Genomic DNA, 26,144 nt, shown 5'->3' with positions numbered 1-26,144 from the left:
GGAAGGGGGCGGGGCTTGGGGGCAGGGCGGGGCGTGCGCCGGGGCGGTGCCTGCGCCGGCGGCCACGTCCTGGCTCGGCCCCCCAGCGTTGGCGCGAGATCCGAACGCCGGCGGCGGCCGTTATAGCCTTTCCCTGAGGCCGCGGGACCGGCAGCGAGAGCCACGCGTCCTGTGGGCTGGGTGTCCGCGGCGGCCATGAGGCGGAGAGGCCCGGAGGAGGAGGAGGCCTGCGGCGTGTGGCTGGACGCGGCAGCGCTGAAGAGGCGGAAAGTGCAGGTGGGTCGTGGGCGCGCGGGAGGGTGTTGGGGGAGGGGCTAGGCACCTGGAGGCGTGAGAGGGGAGGTGATGGAGGTAAGGTCGGGGACCAAGACAGGAACGGCTTTGGGAATTCAGAGGCGAGAGGGACTGGAGCCTAAAGAAGGGTGAAAAATGGGGTTTGGGAAGAGTGGAGAAGAATGGGGCGGGGGGGGGGGAAGGCAGGCAGGCTGTGGATGGGTAAGGAAGAGACTGGGACTGCAAGGCTTCCAGGTGTGGGGGGAGGGTAGACAGAAAATGTGCTCCGAGGAGTGTTGTTTTTTTGTTTGTTTTTTGGGTAGAACCATGCTTGACATTCAATATCCTGGTAGTTTCAGGTGTACATCATAGTGATTCAACATTTACACATTAAGAAGTGATCCCCACGATAAGTCTAGTTGCTGTGGTCACCATACAGTTACTACGATATTATTGTAACTACAAAGTTACTACGGTGTTATTGACTATAGTCCCTTCGCTGTACTTGACCTCCCATGACTTATTTTATAATCGGAAGTTTGTGACTTAATCCTCTTCACCTGTTTCAATCCCCTTCACCTGTTTCGCCCGCTCCCAGCGCCTCCCCCCTCTGGTAACGAACAGTTTGTTTCTTATACCTGTGTACCTGATTCGGTTTTGTTTGTTCTTTTGTTATTTAGATTCCACATATGAGTGGAGTCAGACCTATTTGTCTTTTTCTGTCTAGCTTATTTCACTTCGTGTAATACCCTTTAGGTCCATCCATGCTGTATGTCAGGATTTCATTTTTTTTTCTTTTTTAAAAAGATTTATTTATTTTGAGAGAGCGCCCGCAAACGGGGGAGGGGCCGACGGAGAGGGTAGAGAATCTCAAGCAGGCTCTGTGCTGTCAGCGCAGAGCCAGATGTGGGGCTCAAAGTCACAAACCCAAGTCAGGCCTAAATCAAGAGTCATATGCTCAGCTGACTGAGTCACCCAGGCGCCCCAGGGTTTCATTCTTGATGGCTGAGTAATGTTTCATTGTAGGTATTATTACATCTTTTTTATGTTTGTTTATCGATGGATACTTGGGTTGCGTCCATATCTTGGCTGTTGTAAATAATACTGCAATGAATATAGGGGTGCATGTATCTTTTCCAACTGGTGTTTTCATTTTCTTCAGGTAAATACCCAGAAGTGGAATTATTGGAGCGTATGGTAATTCTAGTTTCAATTTTTTTTTTTTGCTTTTTTTTTTTTTAATGTTTATTTTTAAGAGAATGTGAGTGCAAGCAGTGAAGGGGGGGGGGGAGACAGAGGATTCCATGGGACTCCAACCCACAAACTGTGACATCTTGACCTGAGCGGAGGTTGCTTAACTGACTAAGCCTCCCAGGCGCCTTATTTTTAATTTTTTGAAGAACCTCCATATTGTTTTCCATAGTAGCTGCACCAGTCTGTGTTCCCAGCAACAGTGTATGAGGGTTCCCTTTTCTCCACATCCTCTCCAACACTTGTTATTTTTTATCTTTTTGATACTAGCCATTCTAACAGGTGTGAAGTAATGTCTCACTGGGGCTTTGATTTACATTTCCCTGATGGTTAGTGACGTTGAGCACCTTTTCAGGAGTGTCTCTTGGCCATCTGTATGTCTTCTTTGGAAAAATATCTTTTCAAATCCTCTGCCCACTTTTTAATCTTTTTTTTTTTTTTTTTTTTTTTTATACTAAGTTGTGTCAGTTCTTTATTTTGGATGTTAACCTCTTACTGAATGTGTGATTTGTAAATATCTTCTCCCATTCAGTGGGTCGCCTTTTTGTTTTGTTGATGGTTTCCTCTGCAAAAGCATTTTAGTTCAGCGTAATCCCCTGTGTTTATTTTAGCTTTTGTTGTCCTTGCCTGAGGATTCGGGTCCAAAGAACTGCTGCTAATATGGGCGTCAAAGAGCTTATTGCCTTTCATTCTAGCAGTCTTCTGGTTTTAGGTCTTAACATTAAGGTCTTAATCCATTTTGAATTTATTTTTATGTATGGTGTTAAGATAGTGGTCCAGTTTCCCCAGCACCATTTATTGAAGAGACTGTCTTTTCCCCATTGTATATTCTTGCCTCCTTTGTAGTAGGTTAATGGACCATATACTTGCGGGTTTATTTATGGGCTGTCTAGTCCATTGACCTATGTATGTGTCTTTGTGTCAGTACCGTACTGTTTTACTATAGCTTTGTAGTATAGTTTGAAATCAGGAAGCATGATATTTATAGCTTTGATCTTCTTTCTCAAGATTGCTTTGTCTGTTTGGGGTTCCATACAAATTTTAGAATTATTTGTTCTAGTTTTGTGAAAAATCGTATTTTGATGGATTGTATTGGATTTGTAGATTGTTTGGAGTAGTATGGATATTTTAACAATATTAATTCTTCCAGTCCCTGAGCATGATTTTTCCACTTATTTTTATCATTTTCAATTTCTTTTATCCATGTCCTACAGTCTTCAGAATACAGGTCTTTTTATCTCTTTGGTTAAATTTATTCCTAGGTATTTTTTTTCTTTTTGATGCAACTGTAAATGGATGCAACTGTTTTCTTAATTTCTCTTTCTGACAGCTCCTTATTAGTGTATAGAAATGCACCTGTAGGGGTGCCTGGGTAGCTTATTCGTTTGGATGTCCGGCTTCAGTCAGGTCATGATCTCACAGTTTGTGGGTTGAAGCCCTGTGTTAGGACCTGTGCTTACAGCTTGGAGCCTAGAACCTGCTTCTGATTCTGTATCTCCCCCTGTCTCTGACCCTCCCCCACTCATGCTCTATCTCTCTCTCACAAAAATAAATAAACAACAACAACAACAAAAAAGTAATCAGTCTAGGGCCACCTAGGTGGCTTAATTGGTTGAGCGTCTGACTTGGGCTCAGGTCATGATCTCACGGTTCCCGGGTTCGAGCCCTGCCTTGGTCTCTGTGCTGATCGCTCAGAGCCTGGAGCCTGCTTTGGATCTGTGTCTCCCTCTCTCTGCCCCTCCCTAACTCACACGCTGTCTCTCTCTCAAAAACAAAACAAAACATAAAAAAATTTTTTAAAGTAATCAGCCTAAACTAATACATACGCCAAAGGGACACATTTTGGGGTGGCAAATTTTGCTCCCCTACAGTGGCTACAATCTCCTGAACAAAGTAATTGATGACTGTTAAAAAGTGTCTTACAACTCAAGTCATTTTCTATTCTTATTTATGTTAATGTTTATTTATTTATATTTGAGAGACAGAGTGCGAACAGGTGGGGAAGGGTCAGAGACAGAGGGAGACGCAGAATCCAAAGCAGGCTCCAGGCTCCTGGCTCCTGAGCTGTCAGCACAGAGCCCGACACAGGACTCAAATCCACAAACCGAGAGATCACAACCTGAGCTGAAGTCAGATGCTTAACTGACTGAGCCACCCAGGTGCCTCTAAAATCATTTTTAAAAACCGTTTCTTTGTTTATTTATTTATTTAGAGAGAGCGTGTGAGCAGGGGAGGGGCAGAGAGAAAGGGAGAGAGAAAATACCAAGCAAGCTCCATAGTGTTAGCTCAGAGCCTTACGTGAGGCTCCATCTCACTAACGTGAGATCATGACCTTAGTGGCAGTCAAGAGTTGGATGCTTAACTGACTGAGCCACCCAGGCGCCCCTAAAGTCATTAAAAATAATTTTTTAATGTTTATTAATTTTTGAGAGAGAGAAACAGAGTGTGAGTGGGGGAGGGACAGAGAGAGAGGGAGACACGGAATCCGAAGCAGGCTCCAGGCTCTGAGCTGTCAGCACAGAGCCCAGTGTGAGGCTTGAACTCATGAACCGTGAGATCATGACCTGACCTGAAGTTGGATACTTAACCGACTGAGCCACCCAGGTGCCTCCATTAAAGTCCTTTTTTTTGAGAAATAACAAACCACCTGTTCCTTAAAAAAAATTTTTTTTTTTTACTTGAAAATGTTTTTCCGGGGGGAGGAGGGGCCAGTAGCAGTGCCTAGGTGGCTCAGTTGGTTAAGAGTCTGACTTTGGATTAGGTCATGATCTCACCACTTGTGAGTTCGAGCCCTGCATCAGGCTCTCTGTCAGCACAGAGCCTGCTTCGGATCATCTCTCTCCCTCTCTTTTGCCCCTCCTTCACTTGCATGTGCCCACACTCTCTCTCTCTTTCTAAAAAATAAATATTAAAAAAACATATTTGGGGTAGGTATTACAATTTGTCTGGTAATGATTTAAAATGTATGGGATATACAGTGAAATATCTACCTAATACTTTTAACCATCCTTGACCCATCTCAGAGGCCACAACTTTCTTGTGTATCCTTCCAGAGATATTCTGTATATGTACAAGCAAATACAATATCTATTCCTTCATATAAGTAGCATATTCTACATTGTTCTGCAACCTGCTTTTTCTCACTTGTTGCATCTTATGTATCATTTTATATGCATTCACAAAGAGCTGCTTTATTCTTTTTTAAAGACTATATAGTATTCCATGATGTGGAATAGTATCCATTGCATGCAGTAGTTTGCCTTAGTCTACTCAGGCTGCCATAACGAACTACTGTTGACTGAGTGGCTTAAACAACAGAATTCATCCTCTCACAATTCTGGGAGCTGGAAGCCCAAGGTCAGGGTGCCAGCTTGGTCGAGTTCTGGTAAGGACTTTCTTCTTGGCTCACAGACAGTGAGCTGCCTTCTCCCCATGTGCTCCCATGGCCTTTTCTTGGTGCATGTGTGTGGAGAGAAATGTGTGTTAAAAGTTTTGTTTGTTTTTTAGAGAGCACATGTGTGAGCAGGGGAGGGGTAGAGGGAGGGAGAGAGAGAATCTTAAGTAGGCTCCATGCCCAGCCCAGCGCAGGAGCCCAACACAGGGCTCCATCTCATGGCTGTGAGATCATGACCTGAGCCGAAATCAAGAGTCAGACACTCAACCAAAGGAGCCACCCAGGCGTCCCTAAAATTTTCTATTAAATTTTGTTGAAAACTTTGGTTCTCTGACTAGTTCCTTTTCCTCTAACTTTTTAAGACTTCCAGCCCAGAGCAAAGTACTAAAGATTCCCTTTCACAGGATGTAGAAACCTGCCTTTTCCTAAAGCAGCTATCAAATAGGCACACATTTGTTTGAGTTTTAATGTCAGGCATTAAGGCAGTTGCTAGTGGCCAAGTGTTTTAGAAAACATGCCCCTTCCCACTTGATCTCTAAACATAACTGTCTGTTATTTTGGGGAGACTACTGGGGTGGTTTGTAGTCTGGCTGGAAGATAGATACCGATGAGTTTGGAGTGAGTTTGCTTCTCTCCTGGTTCCGTAGACATGGCAGGCTCAGCCTCATTCCCTAGGCCTTGGTATGGAGGCTACCGTATTTGTTTTCATTTCAGTTTCTTTTTTTTTTTAATTTGAGAGTAATATATGTTTGTAAAAAAAAATAAGTATAGAATTGTATTCAGTAAAAAACCCAAAATACACAAAACAAAAGAGTAAAAAGCTTCATTGGTGGTAGCTACTTTTAACAATTTGGTATCCTTTGAGACATTTTCTATGTATATAAATAAATCTGTTTTCCCCACAAATGAGATGATATCAAACATGTTTCTGCTGTTCATCTTTCATTAAATACATGATGGGAGAACTTTCCACGTGAGACATGAGTTTTAGTATGAATTTTTGAAAAGGCCATCTTGTTTACATGGTTTTTAGATTTTGTATTTTAACTTTGATACCTCTATATTAAAATATTGAGGAATATTTCTAAGATTTTTCTACACAATAAAGAAGTAAGAAGATTCAGTATGTGTTTTGTGTATTTGCTGTCTCTTAGGTGTACTATATTCAAAATGTCATTATATTGGGGCACCTGGGTGGCTCAGTCGGTTAAGCGTCTGACCTTGGCTCAGGTCATGATCTCACAGTTTGTTAGTTCGAGCCCTGCGTCCGGCTCTGTGCTGACAGCTCAGAGCCTGGAGCCTGCTTCGGATTCTGTGTCTCCCTGTCTGTCTGCCCCTCCCCAGCTCATGCTCTGTCTCTCAAAAATAAATAAATGTAAAAAAAAAAAATATCATTACAACTCAAAAATAATTTCTATTTCTTCACCTATAATGCAGAAGGTTTCTTACCCTTGAAATACATGCAGCAGAGAAGGAGAAGTGGGCCTAACTAAGGAGACAGAAATGTGAAGCTGTCAGAAATCTTGGCTGAGGCATCAGTGGTTTGTTTCTTCGCCAGCCTTGGCAGAATGCTGAATGCCACTGTGCGGCTTTACTAACACTCAGTCCATCAGCAAATCCTCTGGATTCTGCCTTCAACTGTGTTTATAATCTCATAATTTCCTACTCTTTCTACCACTGCTGCCCGAGTCAGAATGAGAGTGACCCTTTGCTCACTGTTAATTTTAACCATCTAGTGATTTCCTATCTCTGGTAAAACCCGGAATCTCTGAGGCTTGCAAGGGACGATTTGGCCATGTATGTCCTCTCACACATTTTAAATATTTTTTATGTTTTATGTTTTATCTATTCAAGAGAGAGAAAGAGAGAGACAGGGTGGGTGGAGGAGAGGGGCAGAGAGAGAGAGAGAGAGAGAGAGAGAGAGAGAGAGAGAGAGAGAGAGAGAGAATCCCAAGCAGGCTCCCTCTCACATGTTAGACCTCATCTCCTTTTCTCTGCCTCACTCTGCTCTAGTCATACTGGTCTTCCAACCAAGCGTATCTCTGCAGGGACTTTTATACACCTCACTTCAAATACATAGGGATTAAAATGCCACATGGCTCTGCTCTTTCATTTGTTTGGATGTCAACTTAACATTGAGTCCACTTCTTAACCACCATAAAAATGCCTTTCACTTAGCCCCTACTCCCCATACTCCCTAACACCTTAGTCTTGTTTTATTTTTCTCTGAAGCCCTTTTACCATCAGATATACTACAATACTACATATTTACTTGTTCATTTATTATTTTCCTCTACTAGAATGAAAGTTGCATTGGGCAGTCCTTCAAACAGTGGCACGTAGTAGGTACTCAGTAAAAACTGATTGAGTGAATGAACTAATCCATCTGAGCTTTCAGATTAAACCTTTTAGATATGGTTATAGTTGCTGATTCTATTTTTCTCACTCTGATGAGAAGATAAGTGGGAGGACGTTGAGCTTTTTAGAGCAAAGATGGCCTGGAGCCCTCTGGTAAAATGTCAAAGTGTTTAACCAAAAAAAAAAAAAAAAGAAAAGAAGAAGAAAAAATAGAGGAGAAAAGTATTTCACTGAAACTGAACAGGCTTAATAATAATAATACTGAGGGGCGCCTGGGTGGCACAGTCGGTTAAGCGTCCGACTTCAGCCAGGTCACGATCTCGCGGTCCGTGAGTTCGAGCCCCGCGTCAGGCTCTGGGCTGATGGCTCAGAGCCTGGAGCCTGTTTCCGATCTGTGTCTCCCTCTCTCTCTGCCCCTCCCCCGTTCATGCTCTGTCTCTCTCTGTCCCAAAAATAAATAAACGTTGAAAAAAAAAATTAAAAAAAAAAAAATAATACTGAAATCCATTGTAGCAACACTATATTAGGGTCAGTACTATAATACTGATACGGGTCTGTAAATGTAACTTAACAAATGTTTATCAATGTGATCTTTATGTAATGGCTTATGTTTTGTAAAACTTCTTTACATGTATTGTTTGACCTAACTTTCTCAGTAAGCTTTGTGAGGGAGGTGAGATGATCTCCATTTTGCAGACGAAGAAATTGAAGTTAGGCTAGAAATTTGCTCAAGATCACATCGGAGTAAGTGCAGCTCTAAGGCTCGATTCCAGGTCTTCTGACTCTTGGTCCAGTGTGTTTTTTCATCATGTGTAAGGTGTCCTCAGATGATAAAAAGGTGGATAAGATGGTTCCAATCCTGGCAGCATGGGATATGTTAGGTACACACGTAACTGTCAGACAGACTATAAGTGCCTTAGAGGTGTAAGGAAATTCTAAGCATTTAGAGAAAGACGAGATTATTTTTTATTGTGGGTGAAGGAGTGGTGGTTTAAAAATATGTCCACAAATTCTTTGATACGCCTTCCTTTAAAAGGTGGAGATTAAGCAACCCCCCACATGTGGGCTGTGCTTAGTGACTCTGATGACTAGAATGTGATGGAAGTGTTAATGTTAGAATTCTGAGGCTAGGTCATAAATAGCATTGCAGCTTCAGCCTCATTGTCTCTTTAGGGGAAGTCAGCTGTCATGTTGTGCGGATATGCAGGCAGCTTTATGGAGGAACCTTACTGTGTTTGCCAACAGTTGTGTGAGTGAGCCACCTTGAAAGTGTATACTGCTGTCCTGGTTGATATCTTAAATGCAACCTAATGAGATTGTGAGCCAGAACCACCCAGACAGGCTGCTCTCAAATTCCTGATGCACAGAAGTTGTGAGATAATAAATGTTGTTTTAAGCTGCTAAGTGTTGTGGCAGCTGTTAATGCAGCAAGAGGAAGCGAATGCAGATTTTGGTTCTGGCAGTGGAGTGCTGCCTGACAAAAACCGAAAATGGGGGAGTGGCTTTGGAATGCGGCAGTGGGTGGCAGCTGGAAGGACTTTGAAGGGAGTGCTAGTGAAAGCTTGGAGAGCTTTTAAAAACTGCTTTTAGAACCAGGATGGTCTTTGAGGAAGCTGTGGGTGAGGGTTTAAAGGAAAGTGAAAATAATGTACTGGAAATTAGAGGAAAGGGGATCCTTGTTACGTAGTGACAGGAGGTTTATTACAACTACTGTTGGCTGTAGTGAGGTGGAAGGTGGAGGACGTACTGAAGGAACTGGGTGATGTGATGCAGCTAAGGAGATTTCTAGGCAGTACCGAAGGTGTTACCTCGTTTCTTCTTGCTGGTTATAGCAAAGTGTCAGAGGAGAGACAGGAGCTAAAGGAAGCCTCTTAAACAAAGAGGAGCTTAAACTTGCCGGTTTTGACAATTCTCGGCCAATTCAGGTGGCACACAGTGGACTTTTCTTTGCAGGAAGTTTTTAAGTTACTAATTTAATCTCTTTACTTGTTATAGGTCTATTCAGATATATACTTGGAAAGATAGTCGATATCATTAGTCACTAGGGAAATGCAAATCAAAACCACAAGGAGATAACCACTTGGCACCCACTAGAATGGCTATAATCAAAAAGAGGATACCAAGTTGTTATCAACTTGGAGAAACTGGAACCCCCATACATTGCTGGTGCACGTATAAAACGGTAGAGGCAGTTTGCAGGACGGTTCGGCAGTTCCTCAAAACGTTCAACGTAGTTACCTATATGTTCAACGTATGACCTGGCACTTCTGCCTTTATGTGTATACCCGAGATATGAAAAGATATTTTCACAAAAAACTCGTACACCAATGAGTGAATGTTTGAATGTTTGTAGCAACATTTCCTGTAATAGTAAAGAATAAAAACAACCCAGTCGCCCGACAATGATGAATGGATAGATAAAAGGGTATATCTGAACAATGGAATATTATTTGGCAATAAAAAGGGACTAAAGTTCATACACCTGCTGCAAGCTGGATGAACCTCCAAAACACACTCAGTGAAAGAAGCCAGTCACAAAAGACCAGCTGTTGTATGATGTATGAAAGGTCCGGAATAGACAAATCTCTAGATACATAAAAGTAAGTCAGTGTTTCCTGGGGCTAGGGTGGGGTGGGAATGGGGAATGACTGCTAATGGGTACAATGAAAAATGTTCTAAAAGTAGATAGTGGTGATGTTTATACAACTCTATTAAAAAACACTTAACTGTACACTTAAGTAGGTGAATTTTATGGTATGTGGATTATATCTCTGTTAAAAAGATTATATATCTGTTATGTAGTTGTTAAAAAGCTGTTAAAAATGTAGGGGAGTTGAAGGTGAGACTAGGAGGGTAAATAGTACCATGTGGTGGGAAATTCATGGAAGGCATTTGACATAACAGGCTCCAAGATTAGCCCAGTTGTACTTACGTGAAAGTAAGTGGTACACTGAAAGGTTAGAGGAATTTGGAGGAGAGTGCAGAAATTTAGGCAAGAGATGACAAGGGCCTAATTCAGAATAGTATAAGTTTAAATTGTTATTTTTGGCGGATTATTGCTTTCTATGGATATATTTAAAACATGGTTATGCTCAAGAAGGACCCATGGGACGCCTGGGTGGCTCGGTTGAGTGTCTGCCTCTTGGGTCTTCGACCCTCTTGGGTCGTCATCTCACAGTTTGTGGGTTTAAGCCCCTCTTCGGGCTCTGCACTGACAACTCAGAATCTGCTTGGGATTCTCTTTGCCTCTTTCTCTGCCCACATACCCCTACCCCTACTTGAGTTAGCTCTCTCTCAACAATAAATAAACACTACAAAGAAAAAAAAAAAGAAAGACCTAAATGTGGGCTTGGTAGGAGTTGGGAAGTCTCTTAAGTGTTTTTAAACTGTGGCTTTTGTCCAGTTATCTGCGGCCCTTGGCATCTCTCCTTTTTTAAAGGACGTTTGCAGTTTCCCTTTAGTTCTGTTTACATTTAGGAGCCAGAAATTGGGACTGGAGTAAGTAGATGATTGTAGAGAAAAAAGTAAAAAAAAAAAAAAAAAAAAAAAAAAAGTCTTGAAATAGTGTTTGGAAATTGGGAGAATAGATATAACATGGGCTGGTTGTATGTACAGTTGAGCCTTGAACAACACAGTTTGAACTGCGTGGGTCTATTTGCAGATTTTTTTTGGATAAATACAGTACAGTCCTGTAAATATATTTTCTGTTCCTTATGATTTTCTTAATATTTTCTTTTCTCTAGCTTACTTTATTGTAAGAATACATATAATGTATGTATATACATATAATGTAATGTGTTAGTTGACTGTTATCAACAAGGCTTTTGGTCAACAGTAGGCTATTAGTAGTTAAGTTTTTGGGGGAGTCAAAAGTTGTGTGTGGATTTTCAACTGTGTGGGAGGGTCGGTGACCTTAACCCTCACATTGTTCAAGGGTCAACTGTATATATTGTGTGTGTGTACACACAAACACACACACATACACAGTAATTCTTTTCACAAAGTTGACACCTTCCAGGGGGACTTGAAGATTTGTTCCAGAGTGGGGGTTTCTACTCCATTGCATTTTATTTAAGGCACCTGCTTTGCAATTTAAGTGAACACAGTGCTCTTCTTTTCGCATGGGACCATCATCTCCGCTATTGAGAGGGCCACATTTGGCCATTGCTGTACTGGAAGTAGTTAAAATCAGGAAGCTTAAACAGACCTTCAGTACATAGTCTTATTAGGGCAACATTGATGGCATGCGTATGAAAACACTGTACTATAATGATCTGGTATGCGGGACATTCTTTAAGTGAGAAAAATCTCATTAGCAAGAAGTGCCCTTTTCATGAGACTTAGTAATGCTAATGGATGTAGACATATCAGGTCTTCAGTTTAGTTGTGACACTTAAAAGAAATTGCTTTTTGCTGTTACCCCTGTTGAAGTTGTCATTAGTTTAAGATGAAAAATCAGTGCCGGGTGGTTCCAGAGAAGATTCCTGTAACAGATTTTGTATTGTTAGATTATTTTGGGAGGAAAACCTTTAGTTTTCCATGGGTGTACTTCTCATCCAGTCTGTGCTCTGGACCTATGGGTGACACCATTTACAGTGACAGGAGCTCACCTTGGCTTTGATCACAGTATTGGAAAAGGCTTAATGTTTTCTGAGAGCTTTGTTGATGTTGAAAATGTAATGAGTAATTACATATATAAAACATAACCAGAATGTTTCCTTCCTATATACCCACTTTCTTCCTAAAATATTTACTGAATTAAGTGCTCACTCTGTGCATTAAGCTAGTTCTGTGGAGGACAGAAAAAAAGTATGTGAATCAAATTTTGATACCAGGATTTTGTCAGGTAAGTCTTGAAATACCAAGTGATAAATGCCAAGTTTGTAAGGGGAAGAGATCACCTCTGGTTGTTGGAATCAGGAATGCTTGGGGCTAAACTGAAGTATATGTAGCATTTCAGACTTGGGTGTGAAAAAGGCCCTTCTGTGTGAGGCACAGAAATGAGCAAGGTGGAGGCCATAATAGGAACTGGCATATAGGTAAGTATTATGCTACAGTATACACAGAGGTTTTGGTAATGGAGAAAAAGGTAAACTGGAATCATTGATGTGTGCGGTCTGAGAGTTGGTACTTTATGCTACAAGGTAGTAGAGAAATGATTGATAGAGTTTGAGCAAGATGGTATGCTGACAGTTATACTACAAGAAGATTAGTCTAGATATTGGGTGGGGGACTCATTGAAACAGGTATTGAATGAGGGCCTGACCAGTTAAGAAACTATTGTAATAGTCTAGGACTAGGCAAGAGTTTATGATATCTGAACTAGGATAATGTGTTATTTGTTTCACAGGTTTGGAGAGCTTGAAGCAAGTTTTGAATGAATATTATTATTCATTCAACCAAGCTCATTTATGTTGGAGATGATGGGAATCTTGGCAGCTTTTCTGGGTCAGACCCCTTAAACAGTCCTCTTTTGGGTGTCCTTATTAGCTAGCATCACTTTCAGCGTGACTTGATAAGGTGTGACAGTGACTGATTGGAAAAGGTTTTCTGTGAGAGACTGAGGAGGAGGGGGGACTTGGAGAAGTGGGAAGAGAGGAGTATGGGATCTCAAGCATAAAAGAAGAAGTAGGGCAAAAAGAAACACATGTTCGTATTTTTTCAAAGCTATCAGTATATAAGGGTAATGAGATTTCATACATAAATTCAAGACCAGTGACCATAATGAAAAAAGTAAGTTGGATCAAAGTATATACTAGACTTGAAGGCCATATGAATCATAAAAAAGGGGAATTAAATTGGTTTGAAAGCAGAACTTTAAGACAGACTTGCAGATAAATTATTGGAAGAGATAAAAATAGAACGAGGTCGAAACTGAACTTCAATGCCATGGAAGCACAAACATCTTCCAATAGTTAGAAGGGTGAATTATATGATCCCAGATCTGCTTTGATAATAGAGTTGTCTTTAAGAAAAGGCCATACTTTTGAGGTGATTTGCAGCCAAAAGAAACATTGTTCTCTGTAGAAATACATCCCAGGGGATCCTTGTGATAGCAATAGCAGGTGGTTGTAGGAAGTCAGTTACTCCTACCACTCTGAAAGAAGAAAACTCAATGGGACCATGAATGTGATAATGCCAAAGGACTAGAGATGCTTTGGGTTGGAGGGAATGTATTTCTTGAAGTTAGATTCTTTGAGGCATTCTTACAGGGTAAGAATTGTTAATACCTAGGCTGTGGCTTACCAACGTGTTTGGTCCTGTACAAACCCTGTGCCTTTTAGACAGGCTTTCTTACACTGTGGAATATACACACAAGGGTTGGATCTATTTTGAGGTAAGGATAATGAGCTAAAGGACTGTACCTGGGTCCCCTCAGTTCCAGATGACCTGTGCTCACTCATTTCACTGAGATAAACATAGTTCCTTAAAGCCATAAGTCTTGTAAGGGAGTTATAACTGTGGGGACATTGTCACTCCTGATACTGCTCTGACCTGAGGAAAGAATGTTCTATTCCTGCTAAGATGGCCAACTTGGTGAAAGCTTTATTCCAAGATGTTTTGCTAATTGAGGTCTTACTGTTATCTGGTAATGTGTAGTTTCTATAAGTCTGCTTTATAGGACTTTGTATTTAAAAAAAAAAAATTCCAGTAGAGTTAACATACAGTGTTAAATTAGTTTCAGGTATTCAACATAATGTGTAGTTTCTGTAAGTCTTCTCTATAGGACTTAGTATTTTTTAAAAACTTTAATTCCAGTATAGTTAACAGTGTTAAATTAGTTTTGGTGACTTAGTATCTCATGTATTATTACTCCATGCTCATCAAGATCAGTGTACTCTTCAGCCCTTCACCCAGCATCCCACCTGCCTCCCCTCTGGTAACCACCTGTTTGTTCTCTATAGTTAAGAGTTTGTTTTTTGGTTTGTCCTTTTTTCCTTTGTTCATTTGTTTTGTTTCTTCCACATATGAGTGAAATCATATGATATTTGTCTTTCTCTGACTGATTCTGCTTAGTGTTATACTCTCTAGGTCCATCCATGTTGCAAATGGCAAGATTTCATTCTTTTTTATGGCTGAATAATTTTCTATTCCATATATATATATATATATATATATATATATATGGATATATATATGGAATATTCTATTCCATATATATATATATGGATATATATATATATATGGATATATATATATATATATATATATATATATATATCACATCTTCTTTATCCATTCGTCTGTCAGTGGACACTTAGGCTGCGTCCATATTTTGGCTATTGTAAATAGTGCTGAAATAAACATAGGAGCACATATATCCTTTTGAATTAGTGTTTTTGTATTCTTTCGGTAGATACCCAGTAGTGAGATTACTGGATCATATGGTAATTCTTTAAACAAAAAAAAATTTTTTTTTAATGTTTATTTCTGAGAGAGAAAGAGAGCATGCAAGTGGAGGAGGGGCAGAGGAAGAGGGGAGTGAGGATCCAAAGCTGGCTCTGTGCTGACAACAGAGAGCCTGATGCGGCTTGAACTTAAGAACTGCAAGATCATGACCTGAGCCATGCCAGACACTGAACCGACTGAGCCACCTAGGCGCCCGGGTAGTTTTGTGGGTTTTTTTGTATTAAAAATGTTTGTTTATTTTGAGAGAGAGAGAGAGAGAGAGAGAGAGAGAGAGAGAGAGAGAGATCGAGCAGGGGAGGGGGAGAGAGAGAGAAAATCCCAAGCAGGTTCTGTATTGTCATTACAGAGCCCTACGCGGGGCTTGATCTCAGGAACCCATGAGATCATGACCTGAGCCGAAGTTAAGAGTCGGAGGCTTAACTGACTGAGCCACCCAGGTGCCCCATGGTAGTTCTATTTTTAATTTTTGAAAGAGCCTTCATTCTGTTTTCCACAGTGGCTGTACCAGTTTGCACTCCCAAGGTGTACAGGGGTTCCTTTTTCTCCACATCCTTGCTAACACCTGTTGTTTCTTGTTTTTTATTTTAGCCATTCTGACAGGTGTGATATGTCATTAGTTTTGATTTGCATTTCCCTGATGATGAGTGATGATGAGCATCTTTTCATGTCTGTTGGCCATCTGTATATCTTTGGAGAAATGTCTGTTCGTGTCTTCTGCCCATTTTTTAATTGGATTATTTGAGGGTTTTTTTTTGTTTGTTTTTTTGGGTTTTTTTTTTTTTTGGTGTTGAGTCCTATAAGTACTTTATATACTTTGGATATTAACCCTTTATTGTATATATCATTTACAAATACCTTCTCCCCTTCGGTAGGTTGTCTTTTAGTTTTGTTGATAGTTTCCTTTGCTGTGCAGAAGCTTTTTATTTGGATGTCGTCCCCATAGTTTATTTTTGCTCTGCTTTTGTTTCCCTTGCCTCAGGAGACATCTAGAAAAATATTACAGTTGCTATCAGAGAAATTATTGCCTGTGATCTCTTCTAGGATTTTTATGGTTTCAGGCCTCACATTTAGATCCTTAATCCAATCCATTTTTAGTTTATTTTTGTGTAGGGTGTAATAAAGTGGTCCATTTTCTTTTTTTTTTTTTTTAAGTTTATTTATTTATTTTGACAGAGCATGAGTAGGGGAAGGGCAGAGAGGGAGGCAGAGAGAGAGAGAGAGAGAGAGAGAGAGAGAGAGAGAGAGAGAGAGAAAGGGAGAGAGAGAATCCCAAGCAGGCCCTGCACTGTCAGCATGAAGCCTGATGCGGGGCTCAAACTCACAAACTGTGAGATCATGGCCTGAGCTGAAGTCAGACATTTAACCGACTGAGCCACCAGGCACCCCTCATTTTCATTATTTTGCATGTAGCTGTCCAGTTTTCCTAACACCATTTGTTAAAGAGACTTTTTCCTATTGCATGTTCTTGCCTCCTTTGTTGAAGATTAATTGACTATATAATTGTGGATTTATTTCTGGGCTTTCTATTTCATTCTGTTGATCTGTGTGTCTATTTTTGTGCCCGTACCATGCTGTTTTGATTACTGCAGTTTTGTAGTATAACTTGAAATCTGGAACTGTGATACCTCCAGCTCTGTTTTTCTTTTTCAAGATTGCTTTGGGTATTCAGGGTCTTTTGTGGTTCTGTACAAATTTTAGGATTGTTTGTTTTAGTTCTGTGGAAAAATATTGTTGGTATTTTGATAGGAATTGCGTTAAATATTTAGATTGCTTTGGGTAGTATGGACATTTTATCAGTATTTGTCCCTCTAATCTATGAGCATGGAATATGTTTTTCATTTGTTTGTGTCATCTTTAATTTATTTCATCAGTGTTGTTTTTTTGTTTTGTTTACGTTTATTTATTTCTTTAGAGAGAGCATGAGCAGGGCAAGGGCAGAGAGGGAGAGAGAGAGAGAATCCCAAGCAGCCTCTGCACTGTTAGCACAGAGCCTGACAGGGGGCTTGAACTCACGAATCAGAAGATCATGACCTGAGTTGAAACCCAGAGTCAGATGCTTAACCTTAACCAACTGAGCCACCCATGTGCCCCCATCAGTGTTTTATAGTTTTGAGAGTACAGGTCTTTCGCCTCCTTGGTTGTTTATTCTTAGGTATTTTATTATTTTTGGTGCAGTTGTAAATGGGATTGTTTTCTTAATTTCTCTTTCTGCTGCTTCATTATTAGTGTGTAGAAATGCAACGGATTTTGCACATTGATTTTGCATCCTGTACATTGATTTTGTATCCTGTAACCTTACTGAAATCATTGATCAGTTGTAGTAGTTTCTTTGGTGGGGTCCTTAGGGTTTTTTATATATAGTATCATGTCACCTGCCAATAGTGAAAGTTTTATTTCTTCTTTACCAATTTGGATGCCATTTATTCTTTTTTTTTTTTTTTTGTCTGATTTTTGAAGCTAGGACTTCCAATACTATGTTGAATAAAAGTGGTAAGAGTGGACACTTGTCTTGTTCCTGATCTTAGGGGAAAAGCTGTCAGTTTAAACTTTCACCATTGAGCATGATGTTAGCTGTGGGTTTTTCATATGGTCTTTATCATGTTGAGGTATGTTTTCTCTAAACCTACCTTGTTGAGAGTTTTTATAATGAATACATGTGGTACTTTGTCAAATGCTTTTTCTGCATATATTGAAATCATTTTGTTTTAAAGTTTATTTTGAGAGAAACAGAGAGACAGCATGAGCAGTGGAGGGGAAGAGAGAGAGGGAGAGAGAGAATCCCAAGCAGACTGCACCATCAGCACAGAGTCCAATGCAGGCTCAAAACTCACGAACCACAAGATCGTGACCTGAGCTGAAATCAAGAGTCGGACACTTAACCCACTAAGCCACCCAGGCACCCCATCGAAATGATCATATGGTTTTTATCCTTTTTCTTATTGATGTGATATATATCATATTGATTGATTTGTGAATATTGAACCACCCTGTATCCCAGGAATAAATCCCACTTGATTGTGGTGAATGATTTTTTTTAAGTGTATTGTTGGATTTGGTTTGCTAATATTTTGTTGAGGATTTATGCATCTGTGTTTATCAGAGATATTGGCCTATAGTTGTCTCCTTTTGTAGTAGTGCCTTTATCTGGTTTTGATAACAGGATAATGCTGGCTTCATAGAATGAATTTGGAAGTTTTCCTTCCTCTTCAATTTTTGGGAATCATTTGAGAAGAATAGGTATTAACTCTCCTTTAAGTGTTTGGTAGAATTCACCTGTGAAGCTGTCTGGTCCTGGACTTTTGTTTGTTGGGAGTTTTTTGATTACTGATTCAATTCATTGCGGTAATCCATCTGTTCAAATTTTCTACTTCTTCCTGATTCAGTTTTGGGAGGTTATAGGTTTCTAGGAATTTATCCATTTCTTCTAGGTTGTCTGATTTGTTGGCATATAATTTTTCATAATATTCTTACAATCCTTTGTATTTCTATGGTGTATGCAGGACTTGGCATTCTTATAAGTCACTTAAATAACTGTATATTATTAGTCTTTTTTCCCCCATAAGCTGTAAGCTTTACCAGGGCAGAAACAGTCTGTATATTTTTGTGCATCATTATATTCCCAGTCCCTAGCATATAGGTGCTAAAATACTTGTTTGCATTCTATCTCACTATTTCCCATATCTAGGATGTGTCTCATAACATTTAGAGAGTGATGTGCCTACTTGGGCTTCCTCATAGCATGGTGGCCAGGTTCCAAGCGTGAGCATTTCAGGAAAGCAAGACAGAAGTGCATGACATTTTTATGACCTAGTTTTGTAAACCATGTAGTGTTATTTCTATCATACTTTATTGGTCAGTCACAAAATTCTTCCGAAGTTCAAGTTCTTAAGTTCACAAGTTCACAACTTAAGAGGAGGAGTGGCCACCTCAGTTTCTCCAAATTCCAGTCTCCATATATTTAATTAATCGACAGGTGATTCCAGGAAGAAAGCTAGGGTCACCATAGGGCTCACCTCATTTGTTTTTCTTCTCTCAGGGCTCACAATCCAACAACCTGTTGTCCACCATCTAAAATCAGTTGTCTTATGTATCTTATCCAGTTTTCTAGTTTTGTGTAGTGGAAGGGAAAGTTCCAAGCCAGTACTGCAAGTCAAAGTATGAGTTTTATATCAAGGAGTTCCTTCTTTTTTCACCAGTTAAAGTACATTTTAGTTTCCAAATGTAAAAATGAAGTCAGCTTTGGCTAGAATTAATAATTTGGGTTCAAGTTTCAGACCTATCTCCAATTTGTAGCATGAATGTTGGCAAATGCCATTTCTTCTTTGGTTTTCACACCAAACTGAATTGAGTATAGCCCCGTTCTCAGGTTACTTCTCAGGCATTTCTTAACCAGCAAGTCGAAACAAAACCAAATCACACTAAATAAAGATGAGGTTAGATTTATAGTTAGTTGACAAAACTTCCCAAATCTCTATGGTACATCTTCTAATTCATACTGTAAAGTATAAAGGGGCTGAAAGTGTGTAAGACTAGCTGTTTCATTGCTTTTCCTTCTAGTAATAACCAACTAGTATGAATCCCAGGAACTGTGTGTAAGCCTTTTATGTGAATTGACTCACCAAATCCTCATAACAGCCCTATGGGATAGGTACTTTACTGTCCCCATTTCACACACGAGAATGAGACCTAGATTAAACAACTTGCAGAACATCACACAGTTAATAAGTAGCCGTGGCAGAATTGGGATTGATTTGAACCCAAGCTGTGTGACTGTGGAGCCATGCTCTTAACCATATGTGGCTATTTGAAAACCACTAGATATGTGTCCACTGCTGCTAATGTAGAATCGTTATCTTTAAATATAAGATAGAGTGTCATCCCTGAAATCACTTCAACAAATCCTGTTTAGTCAGCCTGATTTCCGTGGGGAAGCAGAAAGATTGGGCTATAGTTGGAATATGTGATTTGCTGAGAAAAATACCATCAGTATGGCAGGAAATGGTAGATGATGATATACACAGAAAAACTACCCAGAGACTAGGATAGGGTGGAGTCCAAAGGGTCCAGTAGGGTTCTGTGAGGATCACTGGTATTTGTTGAATCTCTCCCATCTGGCACCTGTTTTGATATTAATAGGTTTTATTGTTCTTTTTCTCCCCCTTCTCAGACACATGTAATGAAGCCAAACACCAAAATGCTAACACTTTTTCCTGGAGGAAAAAAGGCTAAGATTTCCTTTACTCAAAGAATTGCACCTGCAGGCATTCGGCAGACCAGCATCGCTTCCTTCTTCACCTTGCAGCCAGGTATGGTGACCCGCCTGGGAATACCCAGGGAGCAGAAAGGAATGCGTGCACTCTCCTCTGCTGCAACGTTTATGAGAAGTGGTGACACTAGTGCTTTGTGTTAAACTTAGTGACTTATTAGAAGAGGTTGTGTTATAAAACACAACAAAACCTCCCCTTCTGCAAAGCAATATATACGTGCTTTTACAAAAATTTTCTTTCTGGTTCACTCAGTCTAATATTAAATATTTGTACTTCCTGACAGAGCGGTGAGGAGAAAGGTATACTTTGGGAGTTGGGGTGTGCAGGGGAGCTGACCTGCCATTAGTTAGGTCTTGGATTGGCCACAGTGAACAGTCTAAGATTATTTAATAGTAGGTGTTTCTGTATAAAGCTTCTCAAATTAGTCAAAGATGTGTTTTTGTTAGAAAGGTTGGCATAAAGTTGCTTGTGTCTCATCATCCTTTGGTAGTTCTTTGCTTACGTGTCCCTTTTCAGAGGATATGCTACCTCAGAGCAGGCTGGGGCTTACAGAGCAGGTTGTCTGCCAGATGAAGGGTGCTGGGAGAGCTTTAACTCTTTTGATTCCCAGGATTGCATTGCATAAATCTTAAATTCACTCTTCCTGCCCCAAACAAGAACTTAAAATAAGCAACTTTTTGCTTTAAGTAACAAGGGCTGATTTTCTTCAAGGATGCTTCCTATTTCAAAATTCTGGCATGTTCTATAATCTATTGAATTCTTAGGCAACGTTGGGAAATCTTTCACAAAACATGGTTTCTGCCCTGTGATTCCTGTTGGAGGAAGAGGAAATCATTCAGCTTTGTTTGTAATTAGATCTTGGTATAATGGGCGGGAGGATTCCATGTAATTCATCAAGGCAGAACAGGATCCATTCCATGCCTGATCAAAGGGACAGGCTGAACATTAGCAGTTTCTTTTTATTGTCCTTCCTACTGGTTGACTTAGCATCCTGATGGTCTTTACTCTCTTTCCCATGAAATGTTTGCAGAGTGGGGCATTTAATGTTCTTTGCACTGTCACCAGTGCAGTTGTCACCAGTGAAAACTGTTTCACATACTTCTCAAAGGACGATATATTTAGCCAAAATCACTGTTTAGCAGAAACCATGTTAAATAAAAAACAAAAGCAAAGTTGATGTGCCCTGTTAGACAAACCCCACATATGAAAACGCAGCCAGAAAGTAGGCTGTGTGATCTGAGCATAGCTAGCATGTTTGACTCTGTTAGGCAGATCACTGGAAGCATCCATATATTTGGGCAGCAGAATATGAGGACTGTGTTATAGAAAAATCATTTTGGAGAAAGTAGAGATTAAAAGCAGGAAGACCAGCTATAAAGGTGTGTGACAAGTCTGAGACCCCTGCACTAGGTAGTGGTAGTAGCTGATACTGATTTAAGAAAAAAAAAAAACAAAACAGCTAAATCCTGCTCAGGGCAGAGTTTTCCTGCAGAGTAATATTTGCTCATGTCTGTCTTACTAGGAAGGACAATTGGTGGTGACCAGAGGAATGTTTCATCTCCTATAGAAAGTCAGACCAACAAAGAGTCTAAGAATGATGTAACCCAGCTAGACCATTTGATCCAGGGCTTAGGGGATGATTGCATGGCACCCCCATTAGCCACTTCAACTCCTGCAGACACCCAGGAAGCCGGACTTTCTCCACAGCCCCTCCAGGATTCTGGCCACCACAGAATGGGAACACCATTTTTGACTGTGCTGTCTTTGCTCCAGCCTGACACCTTAGTCTGTGCTGGAAAGAGTAAAGCCTCTCCATCTTGTTCCTTCACCAAGAACTTGGAAGGTTCTCGCTCACTGGACCAAAAGGAGGAAGAGAAAGACTCTTCCTGGAAAAGGGAATGGCTTCATGGATCTAAGAAAAAGAACTATCAGGGTGTGGAGAGACCCATTAAACCACCTTGGGGCAAGGGCCATGAGCCCTTGGACAAGACGCCATTAGAAAAGGTGTCTGCAAAAGAAACCAGACAGACCCCGATCCTCCTTCAAACATACAGGGATTCCTGGAATGGGGAAAACACACACTCAGTGAAACAAAGCCCTTGTCCTATCCCTCTATTTTCTTGGGACAGTGAAAAGAATGACAAGGACTCTTGGAGTCAGCTTTTTACTGAGGATTCTCAGGGCCAGCGAGTCATTGCCCACAACTCTAGAGCTCCTTTCCAAGATGTAACCAACAACCGGAATCGGGGCTTAGGGCAGTTTTCTAGCAGCCGTTGGGCTCAGTGCCAGGAGACGCCCACTCAGTTAAATCTGCAGCCTGATTTGCTCTTTACCCAGGACTCAGAAGGTAATCAGGTTATCAGGCATCAAGTCTAAATGTCTTTATGACGGTTTTGTTCTAAAAGTACCTCGAAATGACAGAGCTGTAGGAAAATATTGGGGTGGGGGGGTTGGGAGTGTGGGTGGGAGGGAGGCAAGGGATGACGTTATAATTGAGCATTTTCTTGGTGTAAATAAAGCAAATGGGGCCACTTGTTGAGGGGGTATGATGGTGCCTTTCCCTTAGGAAGAGGTGGCTGGTAAACTTGTGCGAGTCTCTGATGAGCAATGAGGAGGCAGGGCAGGTACTTATCCCTCCACTAAAGAGTCCCTACTCAGCCTGCAGAGCCACCTCTGTGCCCTTTCAGATGCCTGACTGGAACAGTGCTTCTTACGGATGGGTGTTCTTCTAATCTCTGGCTGTTAGCTTACCCACTCAACCATGGGACCATTATTCCTGACACCTTTTTGAGGTGATAAGGCAAATCTCCTGGGCCCAGATGTATGGGGTCAGGATAGAGAGATTTAAGAAAAACCACCATCATTCTGCTTTCTACTTATTTTTGTGGGGATTTTACAGCATTTTAAAGACTTATACTGTGTTTAAACATCTCCCTTCAACAGCCTGAGCTATATAACAATCTAGATGTGATACCACTCTTCTACAAGGTATGAGGGAACTCCCTTTGTAAAACTACGAATCCAAAATAAATGACTCTATAAGCTGACTCTGATGGTAATTAAAACATTACCGCTTTATTTCTGGAAAAGCAACTTTTTAATAATATATGCTCTGTCACTGCCAGGGTCTCCCCTGAACACCTGTGTTCTAGCCGAGATGTTATCCACCAGGTGGCAGTTTCCCATGTTGCAGGTATGCTACCTTAAGAGGCTCAAACAGCCCCTAGGGGGCAAGTGTGCAAGCTGTAAGATGGAACTACTTTAAGAGTTTGGGTAAAATCCCTACAGAAGGGGACAAGAGGCTCCCTACAGAAGTGTTTTTTTTTGTTTTTATATAGGCAGGACTTTATAAGAAAAGAGGGGAAGCCTCTTTACGAAACTTCACATACCTTAAAATTAACAGGAATCCTATACCCATGGGGGATGCAAGGGGTCACAACCCAGAGACAAAGGGCAGGTGCAGTATCTCTCCATATCCTTCATTTAATGTCAGGTAGTGCTTCAACCCACACACACACAGGATACATACCGTAGAGAAAGGGACCCGAGGGCGTCTGAGTCATGCATGGTGTGGTAGGTACAAACCTTGGCCCAACGCAAAGGAGCAGTCAAGGGCCTGGAAGAAGGATGGTACTCTTCTCTCCTCCCCATTTCTCTTTCCTACTAGGCTTAAACTAAAGTCCACGGAAGAGAAAGCATTTTCAATCAGTGGAACCCGTGAGGGCCCAGGGCCTGGGAGGGTAGATCTGGTTGTAGAGTATTACAAAATATATTTAAGAAAAAAGCAGCCCAGGCTTCCCAGCAGCAGCCCAAGTGTCAGCTGGTCCAGAGGTGTGACCCTCTATATCTAGGTGTTGGACTGGGAAGGAGGAGAGGGGGGTTGCTGGGCACTGGTGTCCATTTATGATGGAGCAGCATAAGATTTTCCTTGCCCTGTCAACACATACAAATGCAGCCCCCCTCCCCTCAGCCCTGCTCTGCTACAAGGAAGCCGCTGAGAGTGATAGCTGGGCACAAAGTGTCCGGTGAGACCAGTTATGGGGTCTAATGCAGTGAAGTAATAAGCCATTCACTTAGAACTGATTTTCACACAGAGGCAGGAAAAGCCAAACTTCTATCTCATCCTTTAGACTGAGACATTCCAACCTATGCATTTACCTGTAACAAGTGTCTCAGTGCAAAACATGCCTTAGCTTCTGCTAAGGTTCGAAGCAAAGGAAGCATAATCCAACTTTTCTCTTTCAGTCCAAGCTCTAGATTTCCGCAAGACCTTTGCAAAAAGATTTCTAACTGTGAGGCAGAAAGGTCTGTGGTGAGGAAGGCAGCTATTGAAGGAATTCCAGGAGCATGAGACTGAATTTGCAGAGCTGAGTTCTGTCAGTTTCCCTTTCTACTAATATCTTCTTCCTTCAGGGCAAACTTCCTCCTTAGGACCTCAGAGATTAGGACGGCAGGGTCTTCCTCCTTTAGTAAACTCCGGCTCCTACAGACAAAATCATAACTTAGATTTATTAAGTACTTGCTCTGTCTCAGGTAGTGTTCTGTGTCTTTGAATACGTTATCTCATTCAGTCCTCACAACAATCGTACAAGGTTGGTGCTATTAAAATCCTTTTTTTCAGATGAGGAAACTGAAGCACACACAGGATTATACAGTTTTGCCAGTCACTAGATACTCAGCTAGTAAGTAGCAAATCCGGAATCCAAAACCAAGCTAGCTGGTTTCTTAACTAGAATGCTTTACTATTTCCTGAAATGGCTATAGAATGTGGGCAAAGTAAAGGACTATCAACCTGGTAGAGCTGGTCTATGATTGCTAAGCTGCTCCCACCTTTTGGTGTCTTTTCTTTGTAGCATTTCTGCAGGGGAAGCGATTCTTGACTCTTGGCTATTTTATTAGTTCTACAGAAAAGGTGTGCTGAAGATTTCCTACTACCCTATCTGTTCATCAGGGGAGCTCTTAGATTTTTTTTTTTTTTTAATTGGAAAGAACACTTAACAAGAGATCTATGCTCTTAACAAATTTCTAAGCATATAATACATTGTCAGCTGTAGGTACAATCTTTTTAAATTTATTCAGAGTGCACGCGCATGTGCATGTGAGCAGGGGAGAGGGGCGGGGGGGGGCGGAGAGAATCTTAAGCAGGCTCCACAATCAGCACAGAGCTTGATGCAGGGTTTGATCCCATGACTCTGGGATCATGACCTGAACTGAAATCAAGAGTCAGAGGCTTAACTGACTGAGCTGCCCAGACACACCACAATCGTCTTTTTTAATTAAAAAGGTTTTTTTTGTGTGTGTGTTTTTTTTTTACCTTTTGACACCTTTCACCTAGTTCTCCCATCTCCACTGCAGTCTCTGGCAGGCACTAGTCTGTTCTTTGTATCTATAGGCTTGTTTTTTGTGTTTTATTTTTTTATTATTATATTTTTTTACGTTTATTTTTGAGACAGAGAGAGAGACAGAGCATGAACGGGGGAGGAGCAGAGAGAGAGGGAGACACAGAATCAGAAGCAGGCCCCCTGAAGCAGGCTCCAGGCTCTGAGCCATCAGCCCAGAGCCCGACGCGGGGCTCGAACTCACGGACCGCGAGATCGCGACCTGAGCTGAAGTTGGACGCTTAACCGATTGAGCCACCCAGGCGCCCCTGTGTTTTATTTTTTAATTTAGACTCACATATAAGCTATCATACAGTATTTTTCTTTCTCAGTCTGGCTTGTTTCACTTAGCATAAATGACCTCAAGGCATCATATTGCTGGATATAGCAAGACTTCATTCTTTCTTAATGGCTGAATAATACTGCATTGTGTATCTGTACCACAATTTCTTTATCCACTCATCCACTGATGATAGGCTGTTTCCCTATCTTGCTTTTTGTAAATAATGTTGCAGTGAATATGGGGGTGCATACATCTTAAGTGTTTTTGTTTTCTGATAATACCAGAAGTAGAACTGCTAGATCATATGGTAGTTCTATTTATTTTTTTTTTGACTAACCTCCATACTGTTTCTCATGGTGTATGCACCAGTTTACATTCCTACCCAGTCACAAGGGTTTCCTTTTCTCCACATCCTTGCCAACACTTATTTTTTTATTTTTTTGATAATGGCCATTCTAACAGGTGTGAGGTACATTGTGGTTTTGATTTGCATTTCCCTGATGATTAGTGATGTTAAGCATCTATTCATG

At 40.9% G+C, this 26,144-nt stretch overlaps 2 protein-coding genes across 10 annotated transcripts in view; one reads left to right on the top strand and one right to left on the bottom strand.

The window, feature by feature from the left end:
* Positions 1-26,144, bottom strand: part of MTFR1L (mitochondrial fission regulator 1 like) — a 46,489-nt gene that overhangs the window by 4,692 nt on the left and 15,653 nt on the right. For 5 of the 6 annotated variants that reach the window (XM_003989669.6, XM_003989671.5, XM_006934414.5 and 2 more), the window contains one exon: positions 23,421-24,436. The exons of the other annotated variant lie outside the window; for it this stretch is intronic. In XM_003989669.6, the coding sequence (XP_003989718.1) occupies positions 24,331-24,436 (106 nt within the window). In that variant the 3' untranslated portion in view covers positions 23,421-24,330. Of the gene's footprint in view, positions 1-23,420; positions 24,437-26,144 lie in introns of those variants that run through there. 6 annotated transcript variants of the gene reach the window in all.
* AUNIP (aurora kinase A and ninein interacting protein) lies at positions 47-23,833 on the top strand. 4 transcript variants are annotated; one of them, XM_023258323.2, is made up of 4 exons: positions 47-276; positions 19,854-19,992; positions 21,476-22,300; positions 22,897-23,000. In XM_023258323.2, the coding sequence occupies exons 1-4, from the start codon at positions 196-198 to the stop codon at positions 22,899-22,901; spliced, it is 1,050 nt and encodes a 349-aa protein (XP_023114091.2). In that variant the 5' UTR covers positions 47-195; the 3' UTR covers positions 22,902-23,000. The 4 variants fall into 4 exon arrangements, with proteins under 4 accessions (XP_023114091.2, XP_044891267.1, XP_044891269.1 ...); XM_045035332.1 differs by lacking the exon at positions 22,897-23,000 and adding an exon at positions 23,079-23,833 and having other exon boundaries at positions 123-276; XM_045035334.1 differs by lacking the exons at positions 47-276; positions 22,897-23,000 and adding exons at positions 328-351; positions 23,079-23,833.

The sequence above is a fragment of the Felis catus genome, chromosome C1, assembly GCF_018350175.1.
Source record: "Felis catus isolate Fca126 chromosome C1, F.catus_Fca126_mat1.0, whole genome shotgun sequence".
Lineage (NCBI taxonomy): Eukaryota > Metazoa > Chordata > Mammalia > Carnivora > Felidae > Felis > Felis catus.
Note: the sequence above shows the minus strand (reverse complement) of the source record. Positions and strands in the feature narration are given on the sequence as shown.

What these genes read in the sequence shown, in the direction of transcription:
- AUNIP (XM_045035332.1), top strand. Translation starts at nt 196, where the DNA reads ATGAGGCGGAGAGGCCCGGAGGAGGAGGAGGCCTGCGGCGTGTGGCTG. An exon ending in TGAAGAGGCGGAAAGTGCAG is followed by an intron (nt 277 to 19,853) that starts GTGGGTCGTGGG and finishes CCCCCTTCTCAG; the next exon opens with ACACATGTAATGAAGCCAAA. An exon ending in CTTCTTCACCTTGCAGCCAG is followed by an intron (nt 19,993 to 21,475) that starts GTATGGTGACCC and finishes CTGTCTTACTAG; the next exon opens with GAAGGACAATTGGTGGTGAC.